Source organism: Meleagris gallopavo, chromosome 11, assembly GCF_000146605.3.
Source record: "Meleagris gallopavo isolate NT-WF06-2002-E0010 breed Aviagen turkey brand Nicholas breeding stock chromosome 11, Turkey_5.1, whole genome shotgun sequence".
Taxonomy (NCBI): domain Eukaryota; kingdom Metazoa; phylum Chordata; class Aves; order Galliformes; family Phasianidae; genus Meleagris; species Meleagris gallopavo.
The window spans coordinates 17,890,799-17,904,203 of NC_015021.2; the positions used below are offsets into that span (position 1 = coordinate 17,890,799).

General features: G+C 33.9%; 1 protein-coding gene across 1 annotated transcript in view; it reads right to left on the reverse strand.

Moving 5' to 3' along the window:
- NAALADL2 (N-acetylated alpha-linked acidic dipeptidase like 2) overlaps positions 1–13,405 on the reverse strand; it is a 291,771-nt gene that overhangs the window by 75,172 nt on the left and 203,194 nt on the right. Inside the window, exons 7-9 of the mRNA XM_010716883.3 lie at positions 13,179–13,271; positions 10,205–10,410; positions 8,861–8,980 (exon numbers count right to left, since the gene is read on the reverse strand). Coding sequence (XP_010715185.1) covers positions 8,861–8,980; positions 10,205–10,410; positions 13,179–13,271 — 419 coding nt within the window. The remainder of the gene's footprint in view (positions 1–8,860; positions 8,981–10,204; positions 10,411–13,178; positions 13,272–13,405) is intronic.

The following is a 13,405-nucleotide window of genomic DNA, read 5'->3' on the forward strand; positions in this document are numbered from 1 at the left end:
TATCTGCCTGCCTATTTTCATTCTGAGAACTTCTGTTACCTATATTTCTGATTGTGGAACAATAATTAGAAAAAAATCACTAGAATGATCTTATAATAAGATCTTCCATAATTTAGCATGACCAAACATCCTTCACATGTTCTGCAATGAACTCGCTCCCCATACAATACAAAATTTACACTGACAGATTGTTGGGTTACTGAGGAAGAAATAATTAGTAGAAAAATAGAAAATGTTCCTGTCTTATTATTATTTAGTTCATGCCTTTGATTTGATCTTTTATGTAAAGGCTAAGATCTTCAGAGATGCTGAGTGACCAGCAATTCCAGCAATGTTCTTAAGACAAGTTTACTTGTGAAATAGTAGTTTCAAAAGCTAAGAAAAGGAAGAAATTTAAAGAAATCTGTAAATTGACTGAGGGAGATACTATGTTATTCACTGCTGAATCTATTAATAAATACAAAAATCATAAGGAAGGAGAAATTAGAATGATTTGTTGTGAGGAGTGTATTTTTAAAAAAGATAAAATATTCCTTACGCAGCTATAGACCAAGCCTGATAAAAATAAATAGCAATAATAATAATAAAAATAATAAGCTGACTTAAGGCTTTAAGAAAAGATAAACGTTTATTTAAAGCAAAGGAAAGGTAACAAGTTAAATATCTTTCCTTAAGCTGTATTTTTCTCCTAATCTTAATGCTACTAAGACATAAGTATCAAAGGAGCATTCCCCAGCACTCACATTTCTAATCAAATATTCTGTTTCTCTAAGCATCTGCATGTTGACAGAATAATGAAACACTGATAATTATCATCTATTATACTAACAGTTGCTGTCTTCTGCTGTCTTCTACTGCACTGGATGGCTTGAAATTTTAGTAGTTTATTTTCTATAAGAATACTATCTTCTTAAAGACTATGATAAAAAACAGCAGTGTAGATGACCTTTAGTTATTTCCTGCAACTGTATATTTCATTTGAATTTCATTTTAACACATTTGAGTACAGTCTGATTGACTTATCAGAACACTAAAAAAAAAGGTTACAATTTTGAGCCAATCATGCTGTTATGAAAACAACCCAACCTCTCTGATCTACAGTTCCATATAATGTTTGGAGATTAACAGGATTATTGTACATTAAGGGGACTAAGGATTTCCATTTAAAAGCATTAGAGGAATGTCTATATCAAGAACTACTTTCAATTATTTTCAACTTAGTAGCTATACAATATATGTTACAACTGAGCCAAAACAAATGGCCTTTCTCAATCATCTGCATAGCAAACCTGAAAACAACGGTGACCCACTACCTCCTAGCAAAGTCTCCCTACTGCTATTTCATCATCTTCCCTTCAGCGAGCCCTGCGAGCTGCTGTTGTTTCCGCCCTCATCTTTACCATTAGCATGCCTCTGTAGTACATTATCTATTGATCCTGATGTAACAAGCGCAGACAGCTTCAGAGTGTAATGTATGTTCTTCAGAGTACACAACCACAGAGCACATGCATTAAGGAAATTAAAACAAAGACACAAGCATGCAGTTTACTGAAGCCTCAGACCAAATGTTTGTTTGCACTCAAATGATTTTTAAAAAGGGCTGAAGTTTAATTTCTGCCTCACAGTAAAGAGAGCTCAGCATTCACTGACACCAGGGTGAATCCTAAGTAGTTATTATCAACAACCAACAGTAAATTCCAATTTCTCTAAATTCACTCATTTACCTAAAATTCAAGTAAATCTTTCAAACTAACGCTGTGTCAGAGAGGTATTGTAGCGAGTGTGTGGAGAATGCTACCTGACTGCAGAAGGAAATAACTAATACAAATTAAACAGACATGATTTTAAAGCATCAGAAAGCTCACTCAACCAGAGATAAAAAAGCAGTTTAATTCCAAATGAACCATCAAAAATCCTGAATGTTGGATAACCATCTAAGGCTCATCGCTTGAATCTATTTGCACTCACTGAATCTATTAGATCATTGATACTAGATGTATGCAAGCTAGCCATTTGTTTTAAAACTAAATACTCTGATGGAGGAGACCCAAGACAGCCTTAAAATATTAATGCATGATGCAAATGCAAAGATCCAGAGGGAGCCCTGGCTAATTAACAAGCTCTAGATGTAGACCTGTAATGATAAAATTGATGAAATCTCTATCAAGGATTAAATTGAATTCTTAAAGTTCCTTATTGGGCTTGTGCTCTGTAGTAAACACAGGGGGCAGGAATAAATCATATTAGGGGAAACGTTCGTACAGACTCGAGTTCATACAGTTTGAAATGTTGATATAGGCTGATTTTAAAATGCCAGTGCAAATAATAATGCTGGCATGGACTTCTCAATTTAAAAGGGGAACACCTTAGGCAAGACATTTCAAAGAAAACCATCCAGTGTGGAGCACACTGCTACTCATTTCAGTAAGGAACACACAGCCCTTTTGTTGGACAAAAGCACTTGCTAATGATTGTTGAACACAGCCATGCGCTGCACACAAAGTCCAATCCTGTTCTTCCAGGACAACACAAACAAGATGGATATGAGGAACTACTCTACCAGAGTAGGTTTCCAGGATTTACAGAAGAATCTTAAGCTTGATGCCTGTGCGGCTGAAGTAAATTAACGATTTAGAGGCTCCTGGTATATTTCTCCATTTTCCTTCATGAAAAAAAATAGAACTTCTGAAAAAAAAACAAACCAGAATAACTGGAGGGCACTTAAATACAATGGGATTTAATTCACTTACCTCATCAGCTATTCACCAAATACTACGCATTACTTTCTGAGGTAAAAGAATTTTGCCTGTATATGAAGAAAGGCAGCTGGCTGTATGTCAGCAAGTATATTTGGAAAAAAATCTAACTCCACAGGAAATCCAAATTCTGTTCTAACAGAATTCCTAAAATCTCTCTCACATTTTATTCTGCTTTTACAGTATAACTGCAGCAGTCCTTGTATAATTTCCCTCAAAATAAGGACCAAAATATTTATGCTGAAGCCCAAGGCCATGTGTGTTATCTGGGAACATAAACACATTGTCTCAATTAATGGTCCTGTATGAGCTCTCCTCCTTTCAAACACTGTCACAGCTCCCTTTTTAAAAGGTCACAGATAGGCTTTCAGTCAAGTTCTAAGAATATTTTGCCTAAAGCTACAGTGTTACTTAGAATAAGCACCAGAGCTTAAGGCAAAATCTGGAGTAAGTTGTGCCTCTCTGACGGTGAAGTATGGGATGTTAGAAAGATGAAATGATCACAGACTTTATCATTATTGACTTATCATTTTTATTTAGAAGTGGAATTAAATACTAGAGCATCAAGCTCGAGGGATAGATTTGGGAATCCTGAAATGAGCAGATGCTCAGGATACTGTCAGAATAGAAGCAACACTTATTTTCAAGCTCATTGAAAGAGTCACTTGCTAGTCAGCTACTTGGGCTTACAGAGGTATTTTCCAAATACTCTGCTGTGCTATGAAGAGGCATTAAATCATAGTATAATGAATGAAAATACTGTTTCTGATAGCAGTGCACGAATATGAGAAATAAAAGTGAAAAATCTATTTCTAGGTGCTTTTTTTCCTTCTGAGTTATGACTCTCACTTCCGATCTACGTACACTTTTTCTGCCATTTTAACTCACTGCAAAACACTGGTTGAAGAACAATGTGCCTCAAGTGGCAAGCTCTGCCAAAAAAAGTTAATGAAGATTTCACTTGCTTGTCTGAGACATATTAATTCATTTCAAACTGTAAAGTTCACACAAACTTTGAGGAAGATGTATCAGTTCTCTGAAGCAGATATTCAGTGTACAAAGTGAATAATTTTCTTGCTTAAATTGAAAACTTCAGGGACTGACAAATCCAATTTCCTTTTTGTGAATATCAGAAACAATTCGATAATTTGGGAGCTTTCCTGAGGCTACCTGATTCATCTTTTACTCATCACAACTAATAGTAGAAGCAGCAATAATAATAAGTGGTTTGTATAGTAACTCATCTCAAACCTGAGATACAAATGGCTCTCTTATTCTTTTCTCCTAGAGAACAATATGAGGATGCGAGTAAAAATTTGGGAACGACAGAAATAACTTCTTATCACAGATCTCATCCAGTATTCACTGCAGTCAGCTGGTGCTTAGTATATAGTAGTTATTAGATATATATAGATAGATAGATATATAGTTACAATAGTAGTTATTAGATAAGAACATAAAGATCTCTATCTAAAAAACTGAATGAATCATGAAAAAAAAACAAAACAAACTTCAAGCCCACAACTCTATTTATCCCCGTGTTTAATTTACAACCATAATCCATAAATTCACAGGCAGAAAAAGATGTGTTGTTATTTTTTCCTCTCAATTCTGTGCCCCCAAGAATCTGCTACGATGTAATTGGTTCCAAAGCACCCTCAATTCTGAACCCTCAGTGCCATTTTATTATGCAGGCAACTGTTTCATAATCTTAGTTAAAGGTTTTCTCTAAGTATGATTTATGATATTTCTGTGGTGTTTGGAGTTAATTATTTTGAGTGGCAACTGCAAACAACTACCACTACTTGTTATATCTTAAAAAGTTGATTTAAAGATGTTGTCTTTTCTCATGGCTGTTTGACCATACACTTAATTTTTGCATATTTATTTTCCATAAGCTATTTGTGTTGTATAGTTTATAGCCATTAAATCACTCAATGACATAGTTAATAATTACTAGAAGAACAGTGAGAGAAACCTTGTGATTATCTGAGGTTATGCAGAAAATTTAAAATATCCAGAGCCAATCTACCCTCTTTCAGAACCAGAAGTTTACTTTTAATCTGACTACCTCAAAGGTTTTCTATCATTATGAAAACAGCTTTCTATCATCATGAGAAAGTCTCTGGAAGGTAAATCAGTTTCATTGGACAGTACAGTTTCTTACATTACACAGATTTAATTTGCCTGGACAATGCAAATCTAGAACTTCCAATGAAAGGAAGAGAATCCACATTTATATGAATTAAGATTTTTTATGCAAAATCAGGAAATAGTTGCAAGCATCTCTACTTTTGGTTCTACTTGAAAATGAAATAAATGCTTTCAGACTCTAACACCAACTTTAAAGGTAAAAATGTTTTATGCCATTTAATCCATTAATAAAAACTAATAATAACTAGCATGAATATTGCTTGCCACAGTCATTTCTTAATTTCTGACATAGAACATGAGCTAACCCATTCTTCTATAGCTTTAAAAGGTTCCTAAGGAGAGAGGAATATTAGATTTTTTTTAGGTCCAGGAGAAACAGCAGATCTGGAGTGTTATCAGCAGTAGACGTGTAAATGGTTAAAATCAAATATAAATTAATAAGTTTCATTATACATTTTTATCTTGCAAATTTTCACTGTAGAAAAATTCACTAATGGCCATACTTACAGAGAATGAATGCCAGCCAAAAAAACCAAACTCAATTTACCACTGATGTACTGCCAACAAATGGTGATTCACTGACTGAGCAAGCGAATTAACAATCACTTTCCTTACAAAAAACAGTAGGCAAAAATATAACTTGGCAGAATCTCCCTCCTGTTATTGTGGACTCTAATTAGCATAGTCAGATAAAAAGATTGGGATTAAATATGTCAAGGTCTCAGAATTGTTTGAATTCCTCTTTGCTTAATTAATCCAAATATTTAAATTATCTTCTTCATGTAATTTGGTATTTCAACCAGAATTCCAGTGATAGGCATGTAAAATGGCTATTTCCAGACTGATTATCTAGCTCACTTTTAAAACCTGAAACTAAAATAAAGATGTAATCCCTTTATGGCAAACATCTTTAAGAAGCTACCGCCTCTGTTAATTAGCCAAGCACGTATCCTGTTCTTTCCTTGAGCACCAGGTCTCACATAGCACCCAACTCAACAGGTTTCTCACTTCTCTCTTTAATGGTGTACCTATAATATTCATACAAACTACATTTCAACTAAAATGTCTTCCTTACTTTTCCTATAGTTTGTAAAATTAAAAAGAGATTATTTTTTTTTTTTGGAATCTACAGTGATCAGAAAGCTAACACAGTGTCCAAAATTCAGCTCTCAAAAAGTCACGATCAAGTATTTCAGAAAATAAACGCTCCTGTATGACATGTACTTGCTTGTCATGATGGTATTTCTCCTGAGTATTCTGTAAGCTACGGTCCTGGCTGCACTCATTGAGTGCTCCACACTTAGTTCAACTTTCACTCCAGTTTTCTTTCACAGGAAGAATTCTACTTTTCCTTATTTGTTAACTTTGTAACAAGAATTAAGTGCCCCTAGAAATACATTCTTTCTTTGCTTTACTAAGATGGAATTTCAGCACAGCAGTGAGGACTGAGTTAAACCCGACTCTGCTCTTAATGCCAAGTTCAAACACCTTCCCGTCCTCACACCTATCAAAACTGCAAGTCAATACTACTTACAAACAGGAAAAACAGTGCAAGCTGGATCTGGAAGTCTAACAGCAGAAGTATGATATTTACCACTGAGTCCAAATACAGGAAGGTAGCATTGACTCCAATAGCACATGGAAGGTGTCTTCCACAAATTATAGAAATAATCTATTTTTCCTTTTCATGTTGAAACAGATTGTTATTCTGAATTCTGAATTCCTTTTTCATCTGCATTTCTTTTCTAATACACCAACATTCAGAGAACTGCTTTTATGATGAATCACTAAATACAAATTAGAATGACGTTTGTCTCTTGCTGGACTTTTTAAGCACTTATTTGCTACCTGCATATGTTAACAAGAATCTTATGTGGTTAGTTGACTTGTCATTTTTTCAAGATGATTTGAGATCCAAAAAGACAGATCTTATAACGTTTGTACTACTATAATTTTGAAATAAATCTGTAATTGCATTGTATTCCTGGCAAGAGCTTGAAGTAACATCAATATTCTTTATAAGATCTGTCTCCCAGAGAAAGACTCCTAGATACACAGCAAATTGTGAGTACCCATGGGAACATATGAAGATCTCTGCCGGGCTGCTCCATCACTGTCATAATATTTGACATGAATTAGAATTCTGGCTAGCACTCAGAATCAGTAATTCCTATAAATCTTTTCAACGTCACAAAAAGTATGACATTGCATTAATTACCTATAATATTATCCTACACACAGAATTTTACAGATTACCTTACATTTTGTCCTTTTTAAATGGAGCTCTAGGGTAAACATGCAGAACATGTACACTTGCAAGAATACAGCCTTACACATTAAAGAAACAAAGATGAGATGGAGAGTGTATATAGAAGAAAAAACCAAAACACTAGTCATGTTTAACTAACCACTAACTAATTCTCTTGTAAAAGGCAGGACTCCTAAGAGAGGCTGTGTTGGCTCTTCTGGATAGTACGCAGTGGCCATTACTAGAATTATAAAATACAAGGAACATCATGTCCAAACTCACCACAGAATTAAAGTGGAAATAGATTTCTTTTTTTCTGAAACTGACATCATGTCTGTCATGTTCCCACTAGTATGGTCTTTATTAGTATAAAAGAATTAAATCTTAACAAAATGACAGTCAGATAATAAAGACAGTTGGTGCTGCATAGGTCTAGAGTGTTCACAGTTTGGAATGACGGTCATGGATTGTATTCTGAATTCAAAGAAAGAAAATGAAATTAAAACAAGTAGGTCAAGGACCTGAAGTAATAAATTTATTCCTGTCAAATGGGAAATACTTTTTTCATGGAGATAGGTCTGGAGACACCAATAAATTGGCAAAAAATATAGACACCTGTCAGAAGAGCATTTTTGTAAATATAATAACTATTATGTGTAGTAGGATTGTAACAGACATATCCAGAAAACCTGTAGACACATTTATAAAACTATAAATCATTTTCCAGAAATAATTTGTTTGTTTGTTTGTCCTGAAATTATCATCTAATCACTGGACAGGAAAAGTGCTTAAAACATTATTAAGAAGCAATTTGACCAACATTAGATCATTTTACTGATTTAGTTTGACAAAAGCTGCCAAGCATTATCAGTCTTAAGGCCCACTTAATTCAAGCTGATACTTTACGCAGTGTTTAGTACCAGCTGCTTCAGAGGCAAGTCAAAGAAAAATCAGAATAATGGAATGAATATTACATTGGCAAATTTATAGAAAAAGCATCTAAAACCCATCTTTATGAAATTTAATTAAAAGTCTGTTTCATGCATTCTATCTTAAATTGCTTTCATATACTAGTACGTATCTGATATTATTATAATTTCATCTTAAGTATCAATAAATACATCAATCTTAGAAACAGCAATGAGGTCATTAGTTTAAAACCTACACACACTGATAGCAGCAGAACTATGCAATATCTTGACTATACACAAGTCACAAAGATGTAGGTGAGCTCTGAACCTGACATACATGCAATATATATTAATAGAGTAAGAGTTATATTCTCCCCATGTGCACCACATTACAGCTGGGAAACATAAAGACTTAAATACATTATGGGAAAAAGTCTGTAAAGATCATATTAGGAAAAGAAAATTCTAATTTTTGAAAATGACCATAAAATATATTTCTTTTAAGTTGCAAAAAATGTACAAATGTTGCAGGGAGTGCAAGTTTGGTGAGACTTGGTAAAATGAAAAGCTGAAGCATGTAAGTTACTCCTTCCAATCTCTTAAAGCATCTTGTGGTTTTTAAAATCAAGTTTAACCTGCTTACTTAGTAAAAACTGTTCATGTATATTAGTTAAAGTTAAACTGCTTAAACAAAACAATGCCCACCTTTAATTACCTAAACTGAACCAGTATCAAGGGGATTATCTGTGCAACCTCATAAACCATAGAAGAAAGAAAATGTTATTTCTAACCTCTGTTGCCAGTTGCTGAAGAGAAGGGGATGCAATAGGATGTAAAGTTGAATTGCCTCTGACTGGATTATGGAGGCTAACATAAGCCACAACATTTCTCTGAAGAACTCTCTTGAGATCCTACAACACAAGCAGAGCAACAGTTATTACTGCACATGGTTATAATTAATTGTTTTATCATTTCCTTTCCTTCTAGGGAATAACTGCACCCTATGATTCTATCCTCTGTGCTTCCCTAAGTAATACTTACCTACTGTTTTTTACAATATACTGTTAAAAACTTCAAAGGATATCTTAGTGTTATTTCTCTCTATAGCAGAAGTTCTAATTCCATTTCACACATCAGCTCAACAAAATGCAAATAGGCCTATGAGGAATTAAAAATAACTACACTTGTAAGGCCAAAAATGAAAACATTACATACTGTGAAACAACATGAAGGCCTTTTACACTTATGCCTGACAGAAGACAAACTTCAAAAGCAATCATTATCAACAGTTAAATGTACTCTAATTTTTAGAGAGCAAATTCAGATTTAAATTGCATAACTTTCTCAGTGTTGTCACTTTATTATGTCTCAGACTATGAAAAAAGTATGTACAAACTGTTTCAATTATTATCTCTTTGTAAAAAAAACACCCTTTGCCTTCTCAGTAATGAGTTACTCTTCGCATGAAGTGGCTCTTCATATTGAACAGAAGGGGTGTAACACAATTACATCTGATGTAAAGCTGACTTGAAGTGGAACTAAACAGATTTTGCTTCCAGCCTGGATCTTTTCAATTTGATTTTTTCACCCCCTCTTGTTTTTGAAGAATAATCGTTTTGGAAGTATGAAACTTCAGTGGGAGCTAGCTGCTTCTCAAGCATGATAAAAATAAATTAACTCTTCATTTTCTCTACTGTTTTAATTCTGCAGCCACGAACATATCTGTTAGCTACTCCTTTAATTAGAATTCAACTGAAATCAATTCCATTCATATACAATCAACAAGACTGATGAGATGTTTTGTTTCACTGAGCTGATTTATATTCTTTTGAATGGAAAAGAGCCCAAGGAATTTTCCTTGTCAGACTGCAGCTAACTTTTAAGCACAAATATATGGAAAGTGAACCGGTAGTAGTCATGAGACACTGAAATGTTTGTGTCAATGCAACGGTTCTCCTCCTTCTATGACTCTAAAGATGTTTTCATTGGATGTGCTGCGAAATACGTGAATGTCCACAGACAGCTGTCACAGACCAGTTAATAAACAGTAATTTCTATATGGTAATTCCATACCACTTGCATGTTTTCAGCAAATGTAATAATAATTGCAATGTTTTCTTCTAAATTTATTTTACCTCTGCCCACTCATATGAACCAATGTTCCCAAATGATGTTCCTCCCCAGGAGCAGAACACAATGGTTCGGTCAGTTCTCCACCCTCTCTTAACTTTTAACATCAAGGCCTGTATAAATGCTGTTATGATAGCAGTGCTACTGGCCCATTCTTGTCCATCGTAAGCATTCAAACTGCTGTGATGACTACCAATGATGACGTATCTGTCTGAAACAAACAAAAAAAGAGAGAATTCTTCCTATGCTTACTGGCATTAAATGAATTACAGAAACAAAAGATGAATTTTCTTAGTAGTCTGTAATGCCATTAATACAATACAATGCTCCTGACAAAAGCTTATATGGTCATGTGCAAGACAGTCATAGAGTAGAAATGACTGTGAATACTACTTGAATATAAATTAATAAGTATTTGTACTTTCCTAATTTCACCCCGTGCCCTCCTCTTCATTGCTTGCTTAGTACTTTCTCTTCTTATAAATCAGGTATATACCCCCTTTTACAGCCAGGACTTTGAGATACAGATAATCTAATAAAGTTCCATGCTTGTGTTAGTGTTGTTTAGGAAAAAAAATAAAATAAAATAAACACCACAAGTAACTGGGAAACACTATCTTCAATACATATGAGTATCCCAAAAAAAAAAAAAAAAAAAGAAAGAAAGAAAGAAAGAAAGAAAACAAAAGGTGTGGTGGTACAATGAGTAATATGGAAAAAATACACAAAGTATTAGCACTCCCTCACCTGGAAGACTGTGTTCAGTGCTCACCACCCTATCTCAAAAATGACATTGCAGAAACAGCAGTTGAGAAGTTGGTAACCAGAATAGTTAGATATCAGGACTTAGACTTCCAGGTAGGGAGATATTGAAAAGACCTGGACTGCAGGTTTAGAGAAGAAACATGACAGAGGAATAAAGACAGTGAATGATACAGAAAAGTCAGAAATAGCAATTTCGGTGATACTGGAAGAAAGTATTATATACAAATTTTATAAAATGAGAGGCAGTAAATTTCAACCTGAAATAAAGAGTGCTTACAATTATACAGAGAAAAAGCAGAATAAATCACATTTCATTCAGAGAAATTATACTAGATATTCATCTCTTGAGGATTATCACAGAATCCAAATATTAACTCTCAAGTTTAAAGAAATACCTTTTCTTCCAAAAGAATGACATGGTATGAAACAAAATGAATTAGTAGTGTGACCGATGTGTTTTAACAAGTCCATATTCCACTGTAAGACCTTCTGTATGAGATGGGTTCCCAAAGGAAACGCCTTTGACAGATTACTAATTGAGTGTATTCTGATACATAGTGAAGACTCTCTCTCCAAATCTCAACTCTTAAAGATATTCTTTCCATATTTCAGGGCACTGAGAGAGACCAGGAGAACAGTTATCATAGATTCATAAAAAGGCTTAGGTTGGAGAGGACCTTAAAGATCATCTAGTTCCAAATCTGTAATGATCTCTGGACGTCATATGGGTTTGAAAGAGTGCAAAGTGTTTTGGTTTTCTGTTAGCATTCTCACTTTATCCAAAGGAATTCATTCTTCACTGTTGTCAGTACGCTGCAATGTAGCAATAGAAATAAGTGGTAAAAGACTTAAACTGCTTATAAAATTAAATATTTGCTCCTTGAGGACTTTTTGCAGTGACTGCTGCTTGAAAAGATTTCTTTAACTGAACACAAATAGAGTTTGATTTTAAAACCGTTCTTTATCTTTATTAGAGTTAAGCATATACTGTCATAACTTTAAAAAGTAGTTTCCTACTAAGAATGCAATAATAAGGTATACAAAAGATGAAGAATTTATTAAATAGATACTGATGCATTCTTTTTATTATTTGTCTTGCTTCAATTTCACAGTACAGCAGACAGTATGTCTAAACATGACAGTTACTATATTTCAAATCCTAGGACAGCTATTTACAAAACATTAGCAAGAGTAGGCTAGTAACTTCAAATTATTCTAAGCCATTAAATCTTCTACTGAAACTAAATCCACTGTGCTAATTATTTTCTATCTTGCTTTAAAAAATAAAATCATTCTAGTGAAAAGTGCAGCACCAAGCTCACAAAAAATTCATTTATTATTTCAGTATAAAAATTAAGATTCGCTGCCTTCCTCATTGTATCACATAAAATATGAAATGAGTGGTCCTGGTCCTAGGAGACTGCAGATAAATTTTTTACCCTTTCTTTTAAAGATGGTAAAAGGGTATTAATCAAGGGAAGTGTGGTCATGATCTTGATGATGATGTTATCTACCCAGTATGAATTGGATTGGGTCAACAACACTTGGCAATAAGTCAGTAGTCAGGAACAGTGTTCATTAATGATGTAGAAACACTTCAACTTTTAAGCAAATTTAGTCACATACAGAATATGTTCAAGATGATCTTGATTCCTATGTTCTTGTTATGTTATCTACATAAAGTATCAAAAAGAGGAAGGAGTTTTTTGTTTTATACCACAGATACCCTTGGGCTCTCAATGCTTAATTCTGAAGGCATACAGAACAGTAATTATTATTCATAGAACTGTATAAACTAGCTTAAGGCATGATCTAACACAAAATAAGGTTGCAGAAATTGTGATGAAGAACTTAGTCACAGATTTTAGTACATTGCAATCACATTTGATAATACCAGCTTAATTAAGGCTGAGATCAGGCTGTCCAGGCACTTTGGTTCCAGAGAGGCGTCTGAGCTATGCAGGGATGTTGTGGATTGAGTCCTGGTTTTATTTAACTCAAAATTCTGCTAAATTTACAAAATAAATCAAAATATTTTCTCAAATCATATAGACAACTTATGTATTAATTCAAATCATGCAATACAGCATATCTTATAATTAAAAGCACCAACATAGTTACTTGTGTGTTATATGGCAAAGCAGAACCCTGACCTCAGCTATGACTCCCAGACATTGTGAAACAAATAATCAGTTCAAATGAAGGACTACTTACCAGGAAATACAGATCCTTTCAAATATCCAATAACATTAGAAATTGTCTTGTACGTTGTGATTGACTGAATACTGAGACTGATTATTTTTTTGTCTGTTGAGAAATACAATGAAAAAAAAAACCTCAGAAAATGTTAAATTTATGTTATGCAGCCAAGAGATCTGCAGACCACAAATGTAAAACAGATATAAATCCCTCCTAAAAAATAAAAATAACATAAAATAAAA